Source organism: Solea senegalensis, linkage group LG15, assembly GCF_019176455.1.
Source record: "Solea senegalensis isolate Sse05_10M linkage group LG15, IFAPA_SoseM_1, whole genome shotgun sequence".
Taxonomy (NCBI): Eukaryota; Metazoa; Chordata; class Actinopteri; order Pleuronectiformes; family Soleidae; genus Solea; species Solea senegalensis.
In genome coordinates, this window is record NC_058035.1 from 21,299,061 (window position 1) to 21,325,677 (window position 26,617).

General features: G+C 38.1%; 1 protein-coding gene and 1 non-coding gene across 2 annotated transcripts in view; one reads left to right on the forward strand and one right to left on the reverse strand.

Moving 5' to 3' along the window:
• The window catches only part of LOC122782119 (glypican-6-like), a 125,485-nt gene that overhangs the window by 65,838 nt on the left and 33,030 nt on the right, over positions 1-26,617 (forward strand). The window contains exon 4 of the mRNA XM_044046332.1: positions 7,973-8,138. Coding sequence (XP_043902267.1) covers positions 7,973-8,138 — 166 coding nt within the window. The remainder of the gene's footprint in view (positions 1-7,972; positions 8,139-26,617) is intronic.
• Positions 23,484-23,555, reverse strand: trnae-uuc. Its single transcript has one exon. It is a non-coding gene; the product is annotated as a tRNA-Glu (tRNA).

Sequence of the window (26,617 nt, forward strand, 5' to 3'; positions counted from 1 at the left end):
ACTGCATAAAATATGTACCGGATAAAAAGAGACCTTTGAACTCAAACAAGGCAGTGTAGTGGAGTGAGATTCTTGACTTCACTCGAGTTCTGTTCTTATTTTCACGCCTCCGCGCCAGGGACAACTGTGGCTGAAGGCATTCTGTTTTGTGTTGCTTTGTCTATCTGTTGTAATTCTTGTTAGAGTTATGTGTCGTGATGCAATGAGGGAGCGTCTTCAAAGTTGGTGTAAATATCCACTTCTAGCTAGAGTGTGTCATTTGTTTCTAACACGCTTTTTTATCGTATTTGTTGAAATCCTTTTTAAATTTAAATTTTTTTTTTTTTAAAAATTGTAGAAAACTATCTCAATATGGACTGATTTAATGATAGCATATGTGTCTGTCACTAACCAACCTAAGGTTCAGGTCATACTTCACGTGTCTGCCATGGTCCACATGGTGAAAATGTCCTCATCTGCCCCAATTCCATTTCCACAAACAGGTTGACAGTGAGTCCACCTCCAGGTTGAGTCTTGTTTCAGTCAAAGAGAGACTTGGAAGCAGACAGTAACCATGGAAACCTGCTTGAGGTAATATCAAGAAATCTGCTGGTACTTACACATGTTCAACTCGGTGCTCAAAGGAAACACAAAAGAGGGTAAACTCAGACTGTTTAGATCAGGGGTGTCAAACATACGGTCCGGGGGCCAGATCCGGCCCGCCAGAGGGTCCAATACGGCCCACAGGATGAATTTGTTAAAATTTCACACACTGTCTAAACGTAATGTCAAATACAATATTTTTTCTTTTCCAGATACCTGTGACTAAATGTTTGTGCCATTTTAGATCCAGTGTGATGTGTAAATAGTACATTTAAGCACAATATTGTTGAAATTGCACTTATATTTCTCAAGAAATGTCATGTTTTGTAAAAATATCCTTCATTAAATGTAAAACAAAGGAGAAAAAAAACAAGGAGTTCTTGTTGTTCATAGGTTACTATGCTATTATTTTACTATTTTTACTGGTCCGGCCCACTTGAGATCAAACTGTGCTGTATGTGGCCCCTGAACAAAAATGTTTGACACCCCTGGTTTAGATGAAGAGGATTAAAAGAGGACCAAAACACAAAAGCCTCTGAAGAGCATTGTGTGGACGTCTCTCTCTCTGGTTAACCAAAGACGAACCAAATCTCTGCACTCGGCTCTGTTAGATTAGCTGCTAGCTCGCGTGAGACTTGACCGTGATGCCCTTGTGAGGGTTTGTGCAGAGGATGCAGGAAATGACATCTATTTATAAATGCAAGAAAACATCTATACGTCTAACAGATCAAACTTGGCAAGGGGACCGACTAAGGGACGACCGTGTGTGCAGTGTTTGGATAAGAAATGCAAGCGATGCTGGGGGAAAATGCTACACATACGATCGTATACGATATATTGTGATAGAAAAACAAGATACTGGAGACGGGACAACCCGGACAGACAATGACAATGAGAGAAAGAACCATTTGGACCAACAGAGTAATACTTCCTTTACCGACGCAGTCAAAACAAGAACATGATGAAGACACGATGCAAGACTTTACCGCGTGAGACGCTGTCCCTTTAAAGCTAACGTTGTGTCAAAATAAGCAATATTTAAACCAAAATATCCTTTTCGTATCCTTACATTGACAAAACTAATTGACTAAGCTTGACAGAAATATTGATGCTATTTCGAACATTGTACTACATTTCAGACCTAGCAGCTAATTCTGCCCATTTCCAGTACACTTTGAAACACCTTTAACTGTAATAATATACAGTTTTAATATACTATTTTTCGAATAAGCACAATTAATTAAGCACAGCGATTTTGTGAATGCACTTCCAGGAAGGAGGAGTCGTTAGAGGCATAAACAGCGGCCTACATTCATTACTCTGCTGCTTTGAAGGAGCAGCTTGAGGGTGTCAGCCTGGCTCCTGATGTGAGCATTAACTTTATTGAGGATTAATAAGCCCGAGCAATAATAAAGCAAGCCATTTTCTAGATCCGTCCCATAAAGGCCACAGACGGGAGTCACTCTACTCACCTGAATCGCACATCAGCAAAGACGACGTTAGCGCTAACCCTAAATCATTATAATAAAATGGATAAGCCCCACAATTATAATGACTTATAAGTCTAATAGACGCTCTTAAAGAGGCATCGCCTTGTCTAATCCAACGGCGGCGTTGTCATGCACATATGGCGCAAACTCCCTTTAGAGGTAACCGAGTGGGACGAGCACAGAGCGCTGGAAATTGCTTTCATGTCACCGAGTAATGAAGTTGTGAGGAATGACAATGACTTTGCAAGTTACCAAGGCCAATCAAGAGGAGCCCATGTGGGACAGTGAGGCTGTCGACAAAAAAAAGGAAAGAAGAAGAGTCTCGGTAGTTCCGTCATAATTATTGCGACAGGTAAGCGGCGTAAGACGTTTAGACTGCGCCGCCGTCCCAGTGTCCCCACTCACGATGGCAGCGCGTGAGTGATCCGTCACTATTCAAATCGGAAGAGCATCTGCTTACGAGCAACACGTGCACACGTTGCATCGTAAAGATAATTCTTTCTAACTGCACTGTAGTTGGAAAACTTTAAGCGTTTAGTTATTTAACTGCCTGTATTCAATGTTTTCACTACTTTTTAAGCTCCAATGTGCAATATTTTAAAGGGTGTATTGGTAGAAATGTAATATATGACCCATGTGTTTGTGTAAGTGTTGGATAATTTGGTTTTTAACAGCTTTCAGAAGCTCACAGTATATTATGTGCATGTGAGACTTAATAAGGTTTTAACCCTTGGAACACAGAGTATTTAGGCTGCTTTTTTCCTTAGTGTCTTATATCCTTTTTGTTAGCATAACCTATAGATAATCTGATTTGTGACACCCCAGGATGTCCATATAAGGAGTTACGTATTATCCCCGCAGCAAGTGACCAAGGGTTTGTTTATTTTGATTGCTTGATGACCTTATTTATCTTATTTTCCTTCACCGTCCGTGTGCTTTGACACATTGCAACACATTGATTGTTGTTGGTGTGATTGTAATTGGGCTAAGCTGCTAATGAATTGCCCTTTTGGGATCAATAAGGTCTGACTCTGAATTACCACACAATCCAATATGCTATCGTAAAATGTTAATTTTTTCACAATAATTGTTATTAATATGCTACATGCTAGGGGTGGCAATCTCTTAACGGAGCTTTCTCCACCATTATCCCGCTGTGAACTCCCTCTTCTTCGGCCAGGTAAGTTCCGCCCCAGTCTCCCTCATTCATTTGAGCAGCGCCACCGCGAGGAAACATGAAGTAGTGACGGCATGTAAAACTGTTTACATTAGAGCGTCTTAATTTCTTAGACATATCGATTATCATATTGCATTAGGAAAGATGACGATATATCACCAAATTGATATTTTTACCCACCCCTAATATATAATACTAATTCAACCCTGTTTTTTTTTTTGTTTTTTTTAATTTTTTTCCAAAATTGGACTTGTTTACTTCTGCTGTATGATGCAGTTGTACTACTTTTGCTTTGAGGGTTTCTTTCACTACTGCTGAACTCTCCATGTTAATCTCACTCTGTGCCTGAGACGTCTCCTTCCTTAGTCCGACACTCAAACCCGCTTGGAAATCTCCCATCCACTCAACTGTAAATACGTTTCAAACAGATAATCAGATTACCTGTGTCATCCAGGACGAACAGAAAACTGCTGGGCACAGTCAGTGCAATAATGTAAAGTTTCCTGTGTGGTAATTAGAAGTTAACACAATTTCCCATGGCTCACGAAGCTCAGGGGCAGCAGAAAATGCTGATATTTGCATTGTGTTACTTGGATATAAAGAGCATCGTTGGAACAGGTCTATAGTTATGAAAGATCTGCATGTCTCTCACAGTAAAGTCCTCATTTTAGTTTCATCTGGTGTTCCTGTCTTTGCCTGTAGGTACAGGTCAAGCTGAGCCAAGAGAAAACAAAAAAAGGGCTTTTTCTTTCCTCTGTCACTTATAGAGAATATATTTATATGCAAATCAGCCAGTGAAATAAAATGATTCAGAGCGCTTGATGGGAAAATGTTGCATTTATTCCACGGTGTGCGAGTCATTGAAGGGGACGGGAGGGTGGGAGATTGCCGCAGATGCGCCGCGATGTGCGAGGAAGTCCGAGTCTAATCTAAAAACTGTCTCGTCCCTGTCTCAGTTACACTTGACTGATGAATTGCACGGAGAAGTCAAATTTGACGCGAGGATGTGTTTACGTGGGGATACTCTTCTTTTTTCCTTTTCCAACATGAACGGCAGAAATGAAGACAGAGTGACAACACGAAGATCTAGCGTGTTAAATTGCCGCTGGTTCTTCGTCATACTGTTACCAAATTTTACATATGCTGGATGATTGTCAACAACATAAAAAAAAGGGTTCAAATAAGCTGAGTGGAAAGGTTTTTTTTAGGCTCACATAACATGTGCTGCCAATGTACGATGTTTCAGATTGAAACCATGTTTTGTAACTTATTCAACTGACGGGTAAGGAAAATAATTATAGCCTATTATTATTTAATAATAGACTCCTACGGGGGCTGTGAGTGTTGGGATTAGTTTTGCAAAATTCTGTGTATCACCAAAATTACAAACGTTCCATGGGAATTAAGAGGATTCAACTGGAAATGCTCTTAAATAGAGTTGGTAAATGATGTATTATAGCAAAAAGCACTGATAAAGTCCTACTTTCAAATGAATCTGCACAATTTAATTATTGTAATAATTTGAAATAATAATTTCAGCATGTTGCTACAAAACAGAATGTTGGTATCAAAACAATTCCCGTTAATTCCCATTATTTCCCATAAACCCCTATTCATTCCCATTATTCCAATGGAAGGTTTCCAAAGTGGATCTAAAAAGTTCCCTTGAACTTGAAAGATTCTGGCAATTTACCAGGAATTGTCTGCGCCTTTGTAAACCCTTGTTACAATTACAATCTTAAAAACAGAAAAACACAAATCAAAGCTCATAGAAATAACAATGTCCTGTCATGTCATTAAATGTCTCTCTGTTAGCGAGTGCGGTGTCTCTGTCCAAGTGTGGCTGCCCGTGTCCTTCTGTCTGTCTTGTTTGTGTCTTCTCCAGTTTTCTCTCCATCTGTTTCGCCTGTTTCTCTTTGTCTCCGCTTCCTTCCCGTTTGTTTCTCTGCGTCTTTGCTTTTCCTCTCTCTGCTGACAGCGTCTCTCGTTTAGTGACGCCACTGAACTAACAACAACAACCAAAAAAATGAAACGCTACGTACACGTATTATATGTGTCTCGTGGTGTATATACGTATATACATAATTAGGCAACAGTTAAGAGTGTCCCTTTCGCATGCATTCACACAAAATATACATTTAATGACACATTATGTGTCAACAATGTCTCGTGGGAAGTGAAAAAAAAATAATAGATAAAATAATAAAATATAATGTGTACTAATACTGGATATATTTAATACATTAATGATGAATACTTCATAATGCCACAGCAGCCCGACACGTACAGTACAGATTTAACAGTCAAACGGACGTTTCCCGATGAGATTCCCTGACATGAAGACGAATCGTTCAGCAGAAGACGATGGAACTGACAACCTAGCTTTTTTTTTCCGTCTTCGTCTTCTTGTTACAAGGCGTCGCGTGATGTTGGTGGCAGATTTGCTGAAGGCAAAGATAGTTTATTTGATCCTTGTTGTCGACTGCCAAGCGGCAGTGGAAGCGAGTACACTAATAGCGTAAAATCTCTGTCTCTCGCCGTCTCTCACTGTCGTTCACTTCCTTTTCCCCCATTTATTTTCTCTCATCTTTTTCATCTCTCTCTCTCTCACACACACACACACACACATACACACACACAGAGGTTTGTGCAGCTATTCCTCTCAGGTCACTGCATTGACTTCTGACCCATGGTAATTTGCAGTGGGAATAATACACAACTCCTAATATGGACATCCTGGGGGTATGTGTTTATAGCTCACGTAATCAGGCTCAAACATTTGTGTCGTTAAATCATTAAAACATAGTAAAATTGTGAAAAAAGTGAAATTTGAACTTCCAAATTTCACAAGTTTAGTCCAATTTTAAACTTCTCAAACTTCTTAAACTCTTTTATTTGCATTAGATTGTCGGTCTATATTGCACATTCTTATAGCCTCTGTATATATTGTATGTTATATATGCTTACCATAAACTTATCATAGGCACAGTTTAAATGCTTAGCACTAAATGAAATGAGGTTCTGCTTCATTTCATTTGGACCAGGTTTTGGTCTCCAGCTGGTCCTGATAAGGTCAGTGTTTCTGCCAGAAAAGGTGAACGATACAAAAAAAGCTAAAGATACTGTAACCTGCACTGTTTAAATCAAGATTGTTGTCATGGAGCAACAAATGTGCAACAGTTTTTTCTTTCTTCTTCTTCTTTCTTCCCCACTTAGCAGAACTTATGTAACTGTTCTTAGCGCTAATTGTTCATTTCTATCAATTTTTACAGTGTAAAGATGGACAAAAGTTACTTGTGTGTACATGTACGTATACATATATATATATATATACCTATATATGTATATGTATACTATGTATAGTTTTTTTTTTTATTTGATATGAACATCTCAAATGATTTCTCAGTCGTAAATGAGTTGAAAAAAACAAACACACATAATCTAATACCAAATTAATTAGTAATAGGGTAACATAGATGTGTTCAATTAACAATTGAAATCAATTCTTTAAAAATTCCTCGGATAAATCATTTATGTTAAAATATTTTCAAGTCGATACACTCTTAAACGTAACCCACTTCCTCGCCCCCTGTTAGCTATTCTATATATTTTTTTTAATTCCTAACACGTTCTATATTAAGTCTACAGCTCTGTTTGTCTCGATCTTCCTCTTCATTTCTGAATGACAGGTTCATTCTCATGTATCTAAGCCAGGGATATTGTTGTTCATGATATATTTTTTTTCTTTTTATACATAAAGCTTTGAAAGAGGAGGCAAAGTTAGAGAGTTAAGTTTCTTCACGGTCGTGTGATCTTCTTGATGGTAAAATTCTTTAATTCAAGTCATATGAATATAATTGTCATATCATTTTATTTCACCTGACTTTGAAGGGGTAAAACCACAAATATTACTCGTTGTGCTCTAATGAAAGAATAGTCACTTCAACGCCAGTTGACTGGTCCGTCTTATGACTGTAGCGCTGACCAATCTGCCAATGCTTCCCACACACACACACTGACAGCCTGGCAGTCTCAAGAGTTCGGCTTGGACAGAATCTAAAGTCAAGCATGAATACAGAGGCTGACAGGCCAATTATCAAATGTAGTCTTGGTTCTGCATCCCTACCTCGGAAGAAAAAGCAGAAGTGAGAATTGCAATCGTTTTCCCCCCCACAATGACATGGCCCAACAACAGGCACAGCCTTCACCCTGTGCAATCCAGATGGACAGAGTTGTAAAGTTCCAGTCCTGTCAGACTGACTTCACGCTTCTGTAGACGTCATGTGGTGCGAAGACGTTGTTCAGTTGTGAAACAACAACAATAGCATGGGTTTTTCTGTGCTATATCAACCATTAGCCAATACTATAAACGGGCACTGCAAACCCAAATGTAGTCCTCATGCACATTTGTTTAAACTTTAAATCTGTTTGATTAAGTTAAAAGTGCATGATTTCTCTATGTGTTCACAACAAAGTGTATTGAACGTGGATGGTGGCATCTCTTAACGTAGCGTTCTCCGCCGTAAACGCCCTCTTCTTCGGCCGGGTCACTTCCACCCACGTTTCCCCTCATTCATTTGAGCAGCGCCGCCATGAGGAGACATCATCTAATTCATTTAAATATCCATATTCGTTCGGGCATATTGATTATTGACCCACCCCATGTGAAAAGTCGAGTTAAAGGAGAGCCGCTGTCACTGAAGAACGTCTCTGTGCCTCACAGGTGAACGTCGCTCCAGCGTGTGTCAGAGCTTTAACCAGGATGCTGTACTGTCCGTACTGCCGCGGCGTGCCTGGGCTGAAACCCTGCCACAACTACTGTCACAACGTCATGAGAGGCTGTCTCGCCAACCAGGCCGATCTGGACCCGGAGTGGAACCTTTTCATTGGTAAGAAAAATCACCATGTTCTTTTGTTGATATGCGTGCCTAACTGTCTGTCCGTCTGGAGCCGACTACTTCGAAGTCTGCATGTTCCATCTCACAAGTGTCTTTGAACGGTCTCCGCGGGGACACGTGATGTGCTGTGTTAGATTCAGCTTTGAAGGATTTACAGAGACAAAACTGAAATCTTATTTGTGCAACCGTTCCCTTTGCTTTTCTTTTCTTTTTTTTCCCTTTTCCCCCTTCCATCTGAAACGTTGTTTGCCTTTGCCGGAGCCCTGGCATAGCGCTTAAAGCTTTGGTCCCTGCTGTTCGGGATTGATAAAGAAGAGCAGATCCTAGGCAAACACATTTTCTATAGTGTTTCCAGCTGAGCTCAGTGAGTAATATAGCACTTCAGTTAGGCTGTAAGTAGCTGGCTGCTGCAAGCCCTCCTGTTAAATGGATACAGAGCATGCACAGAGAGTGTTCCCTCTGGATCTTTTGTAGGCCAATGCTTTATTTGTTACGTACCCCAGTCCCATCCTCCCACCCATACCAGCAGATTTAAAAATAAAAAAGGGGCACCATTTTTTTTCTTCCTCATAGTCATCCCTGAAGACTGCATGTCAAAAGGAGTTGCTCTTCTAAGGGTTTGGCTGTTTTGTGACAGGCCTGTCGTTCTCGAAGCCATCAGATGACGCACGGCTTGTTCCCCGCGACGGCACGTCTGAAGTCTCAGATCAACACGGGCCCCCGTGCTCTGAATGAAATGTCTCACAGCTTTATGACATGTGTTAAAAAGTTAGTGTCTTGTTCGCTTGTGAAGAGGCAAATCTATTGCCGCAAAGGGACGCGGCGCTTGACAGTAATGGGAAAAGCTGTTGTTGGAGCAGACTGATGAATCTGGTTTGGAGAAAAAATAAACCCCCCGGAGGTGCAAGAAAATGTGGATTTTTTTAATTTAGAGCTATTTTGTTTTGTGCGTGTGCAGATGTTGTTGTGCATTGTTTCGTTTTTGTTTTCTTTGCGGTTATAATTAGAAATGTAGAACCCCAGGGATGTTTGTTTTCACCACGAGAGACTCACTTTTTTTTGATGTGTGCTGACATTCTGTATTCATTATCTGTTGCTAAAGAACTTCGATTTGCTTACTATGCAGCTCGCAAAAGAAATATCGATTTGCCTCTCCGAGACAACTTCTAAATGTATCACAGGTCAGTTCTCCCCACTGGAGCACATCTATGCATTACAGAATTTTATGGATCGAGCGCATACACTGTCTGTCATTGTCATCCCTTCGAATCATCGCTTATTAGAGAAGATTGGATTAGAGTCTCAACCTTCATTTTTTTTTTAGGGAACTTTCAATGGCATTTACCTGTGAACCTTGTCCATTCTTAAATGTCACTATTGACGGCATTGATGGTTCAGACTGCGGTAGAAAAGGGAGACTTTAGCCTCTTTGTTTTGTTTTTAATTCACACAGCAAGGAGGGACATGAGGTCTAAAAAAAATGGTCCATTATCTTTCTTATTCTCACTAAATCAGGGGCATTTATGTTATAAATTTGCTCTCAGCTTTTATAAAAAAAAAAAAACCCACACAGAGAGATTATAAATCAGATAACACCAGATAATGACTTTTCTCTTTTCTCTTGAACAAACTCAAGCTTCTCTCATTTTTACATCAGTGAAACAAATTGAAATTGAACAGGCTATTGCAGCTTTTGTTTCAGGATAGCACGCTTTGGAAAACAAGACACAGGTGCAGAAGGTTTGTGTGATTTAACTGTTAGAGTGAAATATTTACTATAACAGAGTAAACATCATATTTAACCTGTGGTAACTTGAAATATATATGTAAATATGTTCTTCAAATCTAGCAAACACATTCACGTTGTTTATTGTACATATTTATTGTCTTATTTTAGGTAGCTAGGTAGCGAGCTAGGTAGGTAGGTAGCTAGCTAGCTATGTAGGTAGGTAGGTACGTAGCTAGCTAGCTATTTACCTTGGTGGGTAGGTAGGTAGGTAGGTAGGTAGCTATGTAGCGAGCTAGTTAGCTAGGTAGGTTATCAGAGATCAAATCTACAATTGAATGTGCATTAAAGTGGGTGAATAAATGACATTGGAGGGTTTCTGATGGACACATAGGCATGAATTAAATCATCATATAATGATAATAATGGTAGTAATAATCATAATATAGTATAGACCAGTTATATAGCATTAATTATTGTATAATATGATAACAATATATGTTAGTATAAAATATTAAGTAATGTATATTATACAATACAGTGACATACTATAAGCCATATGAAATGATATAACAATGACAACAATTATGATAATAATAAGATGATATAACATAATTATAATACCTTGAGCTATGAGCACAATAACAATAATGATAATAACAATATTAAATATCCACAATAATAGTGGATGAAGGATGAAACTATATGTATAACAATAGATATAAATATTATATTAATATACAAAGAGAACAATATGTACCGTGCAATAGTTTGCTCATTATTTTTACAATAATTGTTTTCTTTAACTTTATTCTTAAGTCTTTATATTTATTCACCTGGTGTCTTTTAATCTTCAATCTTTTTGTTCCATTGTTTGTTGTGCATCAGATCACCAAAGCAAATCCTCTGCGTTTGAACCTGTGAAAACCAAACAATTGTGATTCTGATTAAAACATCAGTGAGAAAAGAAAGCTTTAACAACTGAGAATCAGACGAATCGTAAGACACCAAACAAATGCAGAGCCTCACAATAGTCAAGACATTCCAGCACACGGCATTAAAAGCCCTTAGAATTCAAAGACAAGCAGAAAAGGAAATATACGTAATACTGCGGTTATTCCTCAAATCTGTTGAATCAGCGATAGCCTTGGTGAGAACATTGATGTAGCCTACACACACATGACTATGCAGAGAGAAAGCAAGAAGAAAATAATCACTATACATTTAGAAAATGAAAGTCTGAGTACAGTAGTCTGCAGGTTTCTGAGGTTATTGTGATGCTTTCATGCTTTCCAGGCTGCAAATGGACGACACATTTGTCAGTGAACATTGAGAACAAACCCGAGAAATGATGTTATTTACCTGCTCATACCTGCACTGAGTGATGTTGGCTGTGTGTGTGTGTGTGTGTGTGTAGGTTCACATGTTCAGGGGCAGAATTCATGGTTTGACCACCAGAAGATGCCTGACCATCAGTCACCTGCCATCATGACAAATGTAGCCGACTCTGCATCACGACAAACGCATCATTATCATTTTTCTTGTCGGCACGTTGTTAATGTACTCGCTGAGAGAAAGAGAGTGAGGGTGAGAGTCAGTTTTCTCTCTCAGGATAACACTTAGATCAACTGCATTTTAATGGCCGACTGACGGCAGTGAATGAATCGAGCTACGCGCAACTTAAAATTAAAAGCAGGACGTGGAGAAGTGGTTTTTTATTCACAGCAAGATTTCAAGTATGAAAAGTATGAAAAAGTCATTAATTTGCCGATAGCCCCCAACCCCCACATTCCCCAAGAGAAGCAAACTCAAATATTAAAAGAAAAATGTTAGTCCATGTCTTGATATTAAAAGAAAATGTACAATAACAATATTGATTGTTGTCTATGATGGATTACACTTTTCCAGTAATAACTACTCAATTAGATACTTCAATATTACAATAGGGTGGACTAATTCCGAGGATCATTGAATGCACCTCCTGGGTTCTTTGCTCCATATAACAAATAAATCAATAAAAGTGAATCATTTTGGTTTGTGGACAAAAACAAGACATTATCATTTCCAACACTGATCAACATTTTTCAACATTTGCTGACATTTTACGGAGCAAATAAGTACTCGATTAATCAAGCAAATAAACAGCAAATGAACCGATTATGAAAATAATTGTTAGCTATAGCGCTACACTAACTTTTGATGAATTATCCCGCAGTACATTCTCTGCAGATTATAGTGTAAATGTGAACATTAGCCTGATGCAGTTTAGTTAATTTTGGTAAAGGGAGGGATTTTAACAGTAGTTAGCTACAGTAGTTAGCCAGCCACAGCTAATAAACTAAGTTACTATATTTTCTTTTTAGTGCAGCCAATAAAAGCTGAATAAAATCTCTGTCTGTAAAATTATTAAAAACTTCACATGGTAAATCCACTGTTATTATTATCAATGTGGAAAGGCATATGACTTTGAGGATGATCAATCCCATTTTAATGGATTCATAGTCGATGTAATGAAAGGTGGTTTGTACACCACAGTATTCCCTTATTGCACACACACACACAGCTGTGCCTGTGTTCTCCTAATTGAGATATAGGGTTCATTTGTCCTCTGTTGAGTCCTTTGACACCACAATGTAAGCAATCCTCATTGATTTTATTTGCTCATTTCTTTTTAATTGTGTGGATTGTGTCCCAGTGTAACTGGATCTTCCCACAATCCACCAGTTCATGCGAATCCAAGCCAACATGTTTTCTGTCCTCCAAGAAGGACTTTTGTGTGCTGCCGGTGGGATTATGAAGATGAACATCCTGCCAGCGCCTCACGTTAAATGATATAGATGGCCTTTCAGGAAACTATACGCCTGCGCTTATACCTTTTCTTACCGTAAAGCGTCACTCAACGTCCGTTACATTGCAAGATTCCTGATGTGGGATGGACGCCGCGTTTTTTCCCTCAAACATTAATCACACACTCGCTCACAAAGTGTCCGAGTGCGAGGAGTATGAAGGGTGGTCGTCTCAGTAACAGACGTGACAGGAGGGTTTGAGCGGCCTGTCACAGTAGAGCTGGAGGCTCGATGACTCACTCAGCCCAGTGGAAATGATCTCTTTGCATCAACAAGCACGAGTATCTTTTCTTGCTAATTGCTGCTGGCTGCTGCAGAATCTGCAAATTACCACTTTCTGATACGTCTGACAGGAATCGCTTATGCAGCTACGCTTCCTATATGACACATAGATATACATATCCACTTTCTAACGCTCTATGGTACCAAAGCACATGTAGTAATGTAGTGATGTCATTTAACGCTCAATAAAAACGTATTATTATACACAATAATAGTCGTTTCCTACATTTTAATGGTTATGTATGTGTTTACCGATAGGCAAATCACATATTAATGCAATGTACTTGGTCATGTTCTTAATGAGATCTTAACGAGCTTCAGCTTAGCTTAAAACAGGAGTCTCTAACTCAAATGACCAAAAGCAAGTGTTCAGTAGGCTTGGACGATATGATCTTAAAATTATATAATTTATTCAATTATATTTTAAATGTATTTTTTTTATTATTATTATTTGTTATTCTATACAGCACTGTTTTAAAGTGCTTTACAAAAAAAGTTTGATTGGGGAATTTCTAAATATATATATTTTTTAATGCAACAATATTCAGTTTGCAATAAAAAAAGAATAATAAAAAGAATACATTTAAAAAGAAAAACATACAAAAAGGCAGATTTTTACTAGAATTTACTAGTTGTGCCTCCAGAATACCCAAGGACACTTTTCATAAATTATATACATATAATTATACATAACACATGTTATATAATACTAATTGACATTGTTACATTAAGATTATGGATTAGCATTTCTAGCACAATTCGGATATTAAATGATTTTATTTGTCAAATATTTAAAAATATTCTAAACTCAAGCACATGAGAGTGAGTGAAAGTAATGCAGGGTTTACAGTGGGTTGAGTTCAGAGGAGCAGCTTCAAGATGCATTCAAGGAACCTTGTAGATGTCATCATTTCTCTCACACATGTCCACTAAGGCTGAAAACAACAATTCCAATAATTGATAAATCGGTTTGACTGTTTTTGGGTTTTTTTAATAATTCAAAGCAAGATTTCAGATTTTTCAGCTTTTCAAATGTGAATATTTTCAGGTTGTGTTGCTCTAAAAACAAATAAATCATCAAAACTGAATGATTTTTGTTTGTGGACAAAACAAGACATTTGAGAACATCATCCTTTCCAGGTTTAGGAAACACTGATCATTATTTTTCAACCAAACGATTACTCAATTAATCAAGAAAATAATGAAAAGATTAATGGATTATGAAAATAATTGTTAGTTGCAGCCATAAAGTCCACTAACGAAATACTTGCTGCTGTGACCACCTTATGATAATAGATGCACCAAAAATGATATAGTGACTGGATTAGAAAGCTTTGTTTTGCATATTTGTAGTATATTTTGAATTGCCAAAGCACCTGATCGTCAAAAAGACGATATATATATAGTTATAATCAAGGAATAATCAAATACTGATGCCCATCCCTAACTTAGACTGAGGCCTTCTTTGGCAAAAAATCATTCCAACATTCCAACCATAAATAAAAAGAACGACACAAAAGGCAAAACTGGTATTTTCTCTACTAGTTACCCATTACATTACATCACGTGTCATTTAGCAGACGCTTTTATCCAAAGCGACTTACAAGGGAATTACCCCAAATGTAAACCTTACTAGCCAAAAAAAATCTGCCCTAAAAAGGCAACGTGTGAGAGACAGCAGAGCAAATAAGGTCAAATATTGCACATGTAAGCGAAGCCAATAACACAGAAAAATAAATCCTCATCAAAAAGTATTTGTTAGTGTTATTACTGAGCTGAAATCCAGGTGCATGACAGACCTCCCCAAAGACTCACAGATATGTTGGCAAATTGCTGAATCTTTTGCAACTGATTCACCTCTTGCAGCTACTAAGTGGGGGAGAAAAAAAAAAAAGAGAAGAAATGGTCTGTAACATCCTTTGGCAGAGTTTGTGTTTACACAGAGAGAAGCTCTTAAAATAACACTGAAAGGGTTGAGGTTTGTTTGGAAACCCGCGACTCAAACCGTGAGATTCTTCTGCATGTGCACGAGTGAGCATATTTTCGCTTCTGATGAAAAGTTAGTTTCACAAAAAAAGTGAAGTGATGTTGAGTATTTTAACCTCCTGAAGGATATGGAGACGGCGGTTTGAGTGACTTGAAGTTCCCTTGCATAATTCCCTTCCGCTCTCCCATTTAACTATAAAAAAAAATCACAACACATCTGTGTCATACAGGACACAGTGGACCTTAAGTGAAAACATGAAGGCATTAACAGAGACTTAATGTGTTTGTAATCGGTTTTCGTCTGGGGAGACTGAGACCTTCAAAGAAAGGTCAGAGAGCTCACAGGTTTTGTTGTGACAGAAATTAATCCATGGCTTTACACCCACTCAGTCTCACTGGGTTTTTTTTTGTTTTAGGACTTTAGGTTGTTTTAAAAGCATCTGCAGGTTTTATTTATTTATTTATTATCTAATTGTTTGACTAAAAAAAATAGAGTTCCTAAACAGCAAAGAAGCTGCTTGTCACAGGAACAAAAGTCTAAAAGTAATTCACTTCATGTACAGTCACTTCCTGGTTTTCAATAAGTCAGCCCGACTATTTCTGTTAGTTAACATGAGTAATCAGTAGATATGCAACGATTATTGGGTTAATAACTAAATTGTCAACTGTTTTGATGACTGATTATTAGGTTTGCAACACTTCTACAGGAGGAGCAGCTTGAACATGCATTCAAGGAACCTTGTCGATTTCATCATTTCTGCAAATACAGCCAGCCAATAAACCCAGCTTGTTTGTTTAGATCTTTTTACAGATGAATGATAAAATGTTTCCAGCAGGTGAATGCTTAGCCGAGTGACTATTTTTCATCTGCAGTCCCTGTACAGATGCAACAGTTTCACCCTGAGTACTAATTAAGTCTTGTTCTCACCAATTACCTACTGCACTTGGACACGCATGAATTTTTCGAAGCCAAGTAAGTGCAGCAAAGCCCCCTGATGCTGTCTATTTTTATCATTTTATATAAGTTTGACGTGTTTTTAGAGTGTTTTTAACCAGAATCGTGTGGCTCATGTTTTTCCACTCTCAGTGTCACACACTGGTTTCATCTCCGAGATTCCTTCCATGATTAGTGGCTGCAGAACATGCCGCGGTTCAGAAAGCACACCCGGGGAAGTGACAGTAGCGACAAACGACTCCTCAAAGAGACACTCGCGCTGAACCGGCATGGTGCTACGCTCCACACTGACAGTGCGATTTTGTTTTGTTTTGTTTTTGTGTTCATTTAGAACAATCACATGAATTACTATGGAAGAGTATTTGGGACACATGTACAAAAAGTAAATAAAACAACATGAATTCTGAGATTAATGTCAGAATTCTGAGAAAATTCTGAGAATCTGACTTTAATTCTCTGACTTTAATCTCAGAATTCTGAGAAAATTCTGAGAATCTGATTTTAATAATCTGACTTTAATCTCAGAATTCTGAGAAAATTCTGAGAATCAGACTTTAATCCTCTGACTTTAATCTCAGAATTCTGATTTAAGTCTCAGTACTTTGACCTTTTTTTCTCAGAATTCAGACTTTAATCTCAGAATTCTGAGAAAATTCTGAGAATCTGACTTTAATCTCAGAATTCTGAGAAAATTCTGAGAATCTGACTTTAATCCTCTGACTTTAATCTCAGAATTCTGACTTAAGTCTCAGTACTTTGACTTTTTTTCTCAGAATTCAGACTTTAATCTCAGAATTCTGATTTAAAACTGAGAATTCTGACTTGAATCTCAGAATTCTGAGTTTAATCTTCTGATTTTTATCTCAGAATTATGACATTTTTCTCAGAATTTTGAATTATTTATGAAACATTTCTAATTCTGTTCCAATTTTTCTATTGTATATACTTTATACTAGAGATTGCCCAATACCATTTTTCGAGTATCTACCGATACAGTAATTTTACACCTTTTAAAAGGTGCCATTTCAAAAACTTAATTCTCTGACTGCGTAACATTGTTTACATTTTATAAACATAGCCATATATATACACATATTTTATCATTTACAGTTCATCATAGCCAGCTGAAGAAAGAAATGATGATGTGAGAAAATGATCAAACTTTTGCCACAAATTCCACCATGTGTGAGAAACCTGATCACTGGCAGTGGATGGAATCAGTTGTCAGCAGTGACTCATGCAGGGCGTCTTCAGCTTGTGTTGTTGGATACTTGGTGTTTGTGCGTGCTGACATTTGCTTTTCCTTCCATTTGGTCTGACAGATGGTGAAAGTTTTTTATTTGCAGCTCTGAATCATTGGGAGGATTTGGGACAGTTTTAATTGTGGGAGCTTCAGTGGCAATTCTCTGTGCGTTATGTTAATCATTTCCAATACAACAGACTTGTCCTCCCATTAACCCATATGATCATTGGAAGTGAAGTCAGTGCAATGGCAAAATGCTGTGAAATGGAAAACCCGGAGCCAAGGAAAGTTCTCTGAGTGACTTTGTTTAAAAAAAGTATGATTGATTGAAAAGTTGATTAACCCTTTAACACCAAAGCCTCAAAATGTCTTTTTTGGCTTATTTTAATTATAAAATGGCCAGAAAATGTCAATGTTTCCAGAATAACTTTCAATATCTATATAAAAATAGTGTGTTTTAGTTTCAAATGAAGAAAAAACACTGTAGTTGTACACAGACACTATATTTTGGGTGGTAAATTTGACATTTGAACAGTATAATACATACTTAAAATAACATTTGGTTGAGTTTTTGTCTCAATGTCAATGGAGACTATGTAGAGGTGATTTTACAACTCTCTCCTCTCTGTTGCTTACTGCAACAGCACGAGTGAAAGTACCGTAATAACCACGCATTAGCTTTGACATGCAACTTGTCAGCTTTTCAGAAACCGTTCGGAATTTTTCCGATAGCACAAACCGTAATTACGTTAACGCAATGTGTTGTTAATTGATCTGTGAAAATCACTACTGTGCGGACTGAACCCCGTCAGTTTCCCCAGCCCCTTTATCGATGAAGAGACCTGACCTGACTGATAGTAGCTGCTAGTTCACATAATTGGTGTGAAGTGCTCAGCCACTAAATCCGTGAGATGAGGTCACACGAGAAGGGTTTTCGAGAAACTTCCCAAAGCCTGACTGGAGCATTTCTGTTCTCCAAACTTACACCACACTTGACACTCTGATCCTCGGACTGACTCCTGAGCGGTCATGCACAGCCCCGGTATGGTTTTTTTCTTCCTCACTTGGGCCGGTTCGGCTTATGTGGTGTGAAATAGTCCCCAAGATTTTCCGACCTCTGAAATCTGAGAGTAATCCAGGGGCAGCCGTTGAGAAAGAGTGTTACTCTTTTTTTTCTTTTTTTTTACAGATTCTCTTGTCATTATACTAACTTTAATCTGTCCTTTAAAAGCCTTACCTTACAAAATCATATCTCAAGGATATCTGCATCAGTATGTGACAGTTAAATTAACAGAAATAGGAACATTTGTCAGGGATATTCTTGGCAGCATTATAAGAAGATGTATATTAATATTTTAAAACACTTCACCACTACATTAAAACACTGAAAATGGTCCTGAAAACACATTTGTTTCTCAGCATGTTCATATAATATTTGTTGATTTGTCACATATGGATGATTGTTTTGTGCCCTAAAGGAATCTGCAGGTAGTTCTGTTGGAGTCATTGCAAATCTTTGTGGGGAAGGAGAAAAAAAAAAAAAATCATTTTCAATACGAACGAAGAAAATAGCCAAGCATGCAGCCGCGTAGCCTGAAGCAAAAAGTGGCACCATGGAGCTACAGCAGTAACAAAACGTGCCGATCAGTCGACAGATGGATGCGGATGCTGTATAAAGTGATTTTTTTTTTCAAATATACATGGGAAATAAATTAAAAACTCCACCCCTGTCCACGCAAAACACCACCAAAAAAGAATAAAGTGAATAATTACTAACAATTCTTCCTATTTCACAGTGTGTACGGATAAAAACTGTCCAATCAAAACCAAGGTAACACTGACATCAGGTATAGCTGCTAACTGACACGCTGAGACTTGTGTCATGAAGTTCAGAGGTCACAAAGGTGTTGGTAATAATAATAGACCAAATAATGGGGTTTAATCTGGGTGATTTTCTACGTTTAAAATGCACAAATATCATATTAACAACCTCACAACCTCAAAGCTCTGTGCCCCTCATCTGATCTCAGGTGATCCCCTGAGGGGGTTTGCACCCCAGGGTGGGAACCATGGCTCTGAATCAAAGTCAGCTAAAGAAAAGAAAGATTATAACCGGTTTTATCATGAAATAGTTTTTTTTTATAAAAAGTAACATACTGTCATTAAACAACCCATTTGTGCATAGTTTGGATTACGGTGCTAGGATTATAATCTGAGAAGCAAAGGTGTGTGTTAATCGACCGCCCGGGCTGACCAGACTCGCTTTTCCCTCTCCTTCATAATGGAGATGCTCGGACGCTTCTTCCATCTGCTTAAGTGTAACGTTAATGAGCAACAGTGTCTGACACACGTAGATTAGATTAGATTAGCCTTTATTGATCCCAAACCTGGGGAATTTACTTGTTATAGCACGGAATTACGGAATGAACATTTTTAAACTGCTACAATCAGATAAAAAGAATATAAAAAATAAGAGAAGATATTACGACAACATTATACGTCTAACTCTTCACTGGGACCTTTATCACCTCTCTCTGTACTAACGTAATCTGATGCTCTTTAACATGAATCTCTTTTGATGATAATGTGACGCGTTTAATTAACACGGCAACATTTATTTGTATCGTTGTGGAACATCACATGAGACTTTGACCTTCTGTCTCATCGGCAGCAGCAGCAGCAGCAGCTTCTGGAGCTTGTTCTTATCTACAAAGTACTTTATAAACGTTTTTTTTTACGCTTTTCTCATTATTTTCTGCTCTGAAGTAAAAGGGACGTTGGAACCTTAAAGTCCATAACATTGAATACATATTGAGCCACTCCTATGTCAAAATGACGGCTAGAGTGATGGTTATTGTGTTGCAAAGCTTTATTTGTTGCTTAGTTGTTGGTACAAACACAAAAACAACAGCTACCTTTTCCATTATGTCATGTTATTTTTTTTTAGAAGTTTGTGCCAGATGTTCATTGGCAACCAAACAAACAGCAGAAATATTGCGGATAGACGTTGAACTATGCATTTTCTTGATATGATGCAGCTTTATATTTATTTCTTACATGTATGCAACAAGTTAAGACTGCATATACTGCAAGGTATTGTTTGGTATTGATTTATTTGTTACATGGAGCCAAGGAAACAGAAAATATTCACATTAAGAAGCTGGAAAATCAGATAAATTTGTTTTAATTATTGAAAAAAACACTCAAACCGTTCGATTAATTACCAAAATAGTTGTGTGTCCTCCTTTTAGGTGTTATGGAAATGGGCCCCTAACTGACATCATTACCTATTTCCCCTGATCAGTTTCTTTTTTTAATGTTACAGCGGCGGGAGTTGAGCTTTGCTCTCTTTCTGTCACTCACACAAACACAAACGGAGGACGCGTCTTATGACAATTTGTATCCGACACAAGCTCAAAATGCAAAAGTTAATTATCAATTATGTCAATTAGACACGTGTACATTATGATGCAATAGTATTTTGAAGTCTGTAAACAGATGTTATGAGCTAAAACCGTGTTCCGTCGTAATATAAGAAGTCATTTAAGCTTGGAGAAGTAACTCTCTCTCGCAGGCTGATTCATACTCACCAAATATTATCATCAAATATTCATTAAGTTGTGTGTGGAAAAAAAAATGGGTTGTCAGAACTTTATCTGAGGATATCATTAAGTCTTTGAGTCTCTCGCGCTGAATTTTCACTCAGGCTTTTGTTGTGGTTACATTAGAGCTCTGCTCTGCTAAAGATAGGCAGCTGAAAGTCTTCACAGGACCCAGGTTGTGCCTCTCCGGTGACCTCCAGCCGGATCCTGATGGAAATCTAACCAAGCATCGCGCACAATTTGAGGCTGAGGAGTAAACAAACAAGAGTGTTTTTCAAAGGCAAAGACACGAGCAGATGAAGGGGGCGCCTTTGTGAGCCTCGCTTCACTCAGTGCCCTGTAACAGGCCCAGATCACAGCATACACATCCAAACACAAGGATAGATTTATTTGTTGCTTGTTAAAAAAGAAACATTTGGGCTTGCTGTCCTGCCCACAACTCACAAAACAGTTTAATTTCCAAGACACTGAATTTGTTTTCTGCTTCTTCTTTTTTTGTTCTTTCTTTTTTTTTTTTTACATCTGGAATAAAATAAGAACATGTGTTATGAAGCTCACTGTTGTGGACCAAGCAGCCAAAGGAACAAAGGATAATATAATATAAGAAAAAGGATTTATGGTCCAGGAAGTCAAGATTCCAAGTGCAGTTCTGGGCCCAATAAAAGAGGTCAACGAAACAAAACAAGAATACTGCTTAAGAAAACATGACTTTACCTCAATGAACTGGGAGGAGAAGCAACTTTTGGGTTGCTGTAGTGGTTAGCACTCTTGCCTTTACAGCAAGACCCGTGTTCAAGACCTGGTCCATGCTCTCCCCATGTGATTGTGGGTTTTCTCTCGGTTCCGCAGTGTCCTCCTCCCACAGTCCAAAAACATGCAGATTTGGGGATTAGGTAAATTGGTCACTCTAATGGGGTGTTTCCACCGGCTCGCCTCGGCACACCTGCTCACCTCGGCACAGGGAGTGTATGGTTTTTTGTCCCTATATGTGTCTCTGTGATGTATGCACTATGCACGGCGCCCCCCCCTGTGACCCTCATGTGGAGGATAAAGCAGTTGAAGATGGATGGATGGTATTGATCTGCTCATCTAAACCTTATATATACCAAAATGTCACATTTATTATTATATAAGCCCACTGTGTGGAAAATAAACCGATCACTCATATTGTTTTGCCCTTTTATTCAAATGGTTTCATTATGTTTTTTAATCAGTTTCACATTTCGCCTTGATGATCTTTACAGTTGTATGTGTTTGGGGGTTTAGAAAATCCCATGTCACGAATATATATAAGCCTGAAACACAATAATGTACTCACCCTGTTATTTAATCTAGTCTAATCCAAGTTCAAATCGCAGCCAATACCAAGGGTCTGTGCGCCAGCTTTCGCTAAATCTGCTGTTGACTCACCGCTAATAACTCGTCAACGTACAACCAAAAAAAGAACACAAAGAATTTGCTCCACGTTTGTATACTGTTTATTCTCTCTTTTTATGAGGCTGCTGAGTTTCAGTGTAGCTGTTGCACTATTCTGCGTGGCCCCTGGATATTATTAAAAGTTAATTAAACACCCTATTCAGACAGATTAAAGTAATTGGATTTAGTTTGGTTTTGTTTTGTTTTTTTTATAGATTTTTGTATTTTATTTTGCTTTCCTTCTTGGGCTACAATACTCATCTGGTGATGGGAAACATTTTAATTATTCAGTTGGATTGATACAATACATTGAGTAACATGAGTTAGGGACCACCCACACTGAAAGCTTCATATTATTGAAACAATGTTTGTTACTGAAGGCTTACATCCTCTTACCAGTTGGTGGCGCAATGACTGGCCTTGTAGGTTATCATCGTCAACAGATTGTCCCTTAGAAGAAGATGAAAAAGAATATAGATGGGGCAGAGGCCTGAATCCAGGTCAGAGAAAGGTTAGCTAGCGGTAACGCAAAATGTGATTTTCTTTCTTTTTGTTTTACTATAATTCCTGCAGAATTCAATGGATTGCGCTAAAACTCAATCAGATCACAATGGTGGTCGGTTCTGGCGTGTTCGCCAAGTGTGGTGAGTTTTCATGCATGGCAAGATAAAGGAAAAAGACGATTATCAAAGCTGATACAAAGGGGCCTTTGTACCAGTTGGTGCCAGTAGTTTAATCTCTGGTTTAAAGCTGCTGTTGCAGTGTTGTCATTTGGCTAACTTCCTAACGTCTGTTGCTGCATGTTAAAAGTCTGATTTTAGTCAGACTAAGACAATAATTTGGTTTTCTTAATGTCATGTAAACACGTTAGTCCAAATAAAATCAAGCTAGTCTTAGTCGGACTAACCTAGCTGGATTAAATACGCACTAGTTTATAGAGAGAGTAAGTAGACTCAGACTCAAGTTGTTCGGACTACAACATTAGCGCTATTTAACTGTGCATGTAAACGTATACAATCATGTGTAGAAAGACTGCATCTTCATGGAATTCTGGCTCATGATTGGTTACGCAAATCGTTTCTTCCCGCACTTGCACATCTTACGTTTGACCCTGTTTAGACCTGGTATTAAGCATTTCGCAGACACGTTTATCCAAAGCGACTCACAAAAAAGGAATAAGATACATAGAAGAAGTCTCCACTAGGAACAGTGGACTGACGTGGATCTAGGACTCAAATCAGCAACAATCTCAATTTCTGTTAAGTTATGAAACTGTACAATTCCCATACCGGGAGTTGAACCCGGGCCACCTGGGTGAAAACCAGGAATCCTAACCACTAGACCATATGGGATCTATGCAGCACATGAATGTTTATTTCATGTTACAGCAGCGGGAGCATAGGAATTTGATTCACGCTGCTCCTGTTTTTCTGTAGCTGTCACTCACACGAGCACAAACACAAACAGCCGACTCATCTGATGTCAACTTGTGTTCGATTAGCGTCCCATCACATGAAAGGAGACACATCTGTGGCACATTTTAATGCCATTTTTTCCCCCCAACAAATCCCTTGAGACGAATGTTAATTCCGGGTCTAAACGAGGACATGTAGCAGTTTATCATGTAAACATTTATTTCAATGACAGCAGATTTAAGTCAACAGGGAAAGTCGTTGTTCCGCTTTTTACCAGTGTCACAGCAGGGTGCAAAATAATTTGGCTTCACCCCCGCTGAGCTGTAATAGAGGCCCATAATCACTCCCCATCAAAATTCTACTCATAATAAGTAATGATTTAATGGGATATACTGCCTTTCTGTACTGCTGTAGGATGACTAATAGCGTCTCTGCTTCCCCTTTTGCAAGGAGCAGTCCCCACGGGCGCAAATATAAGATTTTCCTGATGAGAAAATGATGCCTCCCTGTCTCCCTGCCTGCAAATGCCACTGCTCAGCGATGGAAGTCTTCTTGATATCTCTGCCCTCCCACTTAACCCGTGCTAACCCCTCAAACAAGACTTGTGGACTTTTAATTATTTCTTTGAACTACAGAACGGAATGGAATGAAAATGTCAAACACAATTTGCGTCCTCCTCAGTCTGACTTGATCTGCCGTGACATCGCTGCGTATGAAAGAATGATATCGAGTTAAATGAAGAATTATGCGACTGGCTGCGTAATCACTTTGAGTTTTTGAGTCACGTCAATGGAATAATGTCACAGCCTGTTTTTTTGTTTTTGTTGTCGTTTTTTTGCGGAATTCTTATCCAAGTAAAGTACAAATCAAAATACTTTGAGTAAATACTTGAAGTAACTGCATTTACTGAGTCTTAATGGCCTCTTCAAGCAGTTAACACTGCAAAGTTTACACACTCGTCCAATCTCACCGACTTAATTTCCAATTGAAGGGAGCAATTTGGTGTTCTCGGCCTTACTTAAGACTCTGATGTGGACCAAAGCAGCTGCTGGAGTAACAGCACTCGCTCGAACTTGTTGTTGCTGCTTATTGTTGTTAAGACGTAGGTAAATGTGACGTGCAATGTTAAATACACCAAGAGACAATGGAGACAAAGGACTAAATCAATCAGTTTCTTTCCCTCTGGTCGCCATTTTATAATACCTAGAACAAAAAACTGACAAAAAATGTGTCAGAGCTTCTTTTATTACTATTCCTTAATTTACTTAGCTAAAGGATTTTCAACTATGCTCAAAGCTCAGCTTTGACATGAAATGGTCAACTCATTCTGTTTCTTTTTTGTTTAAATGTTTATCAGTTGTTTGGCTCAGTGTGGTATCTTTATTGTCTTTTTTGTTATCAAATCGCCTTCAGAGTAATGACAAAGTGGAAGTTTTTAAGAATTATTACAAAAAAAGCTACATTATTAGCATGTTGTCATGGTTTCTTCATGGAATTTGTGGCCCACAGAAATAAAGTGTCTTGAGATGGAAATAAAAAGTAATTACTAAGCATGGGATTTGGACAAGAAATGCTAATGCAAATGGATGAATTAACGAGAAGTCTAGTTATTCTCTGTCTGGAGAAATTAGCACATGCAAATCAACGTTTTTGTTTTATGTATGAGCGCTTATTTGTTAAAATGGAATGTTGACTAATCGTGTCGACTTGTCGTTGCGCGTCCTCTAACAAGCGGTTGCTCTGTGTTTCCATTACACTCTTGTGTGTCACTGTGTTGAGGATTGAGGTAGTGGCAGTTTTATTTTGACAGGCAGCACACTTGGAACCGTGAGTATAAAATGGACGTAGCACCAGACGGTGACTCCTGTGGTTGCAAAAAGGACTCGGTAGAAAACGAGCTTGTTAACATTTTCCGGAGGAGCTAATGTAATCTGAATCACTAGTTTATGCTTTTTGAATAGGACACGTCAGTTTTGGTGTAGTACGCAATGAGATGATAAAACACAACACAAGTGGACTTTGCTGTGATTGACAGATGTTACTTTCAAATTTGGCCCAAGTTGCAGGTGACGTTTGTGTTTAACTGCTTTAAACAACTGACATTACATTTGTCTAATCCTGAAATTCATTTTCACATACAGTCTAAGGTTGGAACCGTTGTCCTAACTTCTGTGGAATGAATTCTGTGTAATTACCAATACAGATGCTTTTATGTCACATATTGCCAGCTGTTTCGTTCTGTGCCACTCCTCTACTACCCTGTTCAAGTCCTGTCAAACTGCTAAATGTCTTCATTTTCCTGTGGTAGAATCCACTTCTTACAGAAGAGTATTAGGGCCACATGTAAAAAAAAAAGAAAGAAAGAAAGAAAAACAAATAAAACAGCATGGATTCTGAGGAAAAAAATCTGAATTATGAGATTAAAGAAAAAGTCAGAATTCTGAGACTAACAAAAAAATCAGAATTCTGAGAGAAAAGTCAGAATTCTGAGAAAAAAAGTCAGAATTCCAAGATTAAAGAAAAATCTGAATTCTGAGAAAAAAGTCAGTTTTCTGAGATTAAAGTCAGAATTTGAAGAAAAGTCAGAATTCTGAGACTAACAAAAAAGTCAGAATTCTGAGAGAGAAAAGTCAGAATTCTGAGAAAAAAAAGTCAGAACTCCGAGTTAAAGAAAAATCTGAATTCTGAGAAAAAGTCAGAATTCGAGATTAAAGAAAAAATCTGAATTCTGAGAAAAAAGTCAGAATTCCGAGATTAAAGAAAAATCTGAATTCTGAGAAAAAAGTCAGTATTCTGAGATTAAAGTCAGAATTCTGAGACTAACAAAAAAGTCAGAATTCTGAGAGAAAAGTCAGAATTCTGAGAAAAAAAATCATAATTCCGAGATTAAAGAAAAATCAGAATTCTGAGAAAAAAAAGTCAGAATTCCGAGATTAAAGAAAAATCTGAATTTTGAGAAAAAAGTCAGAATTCTGACTTTAATCTCAGGAGTCATGCTG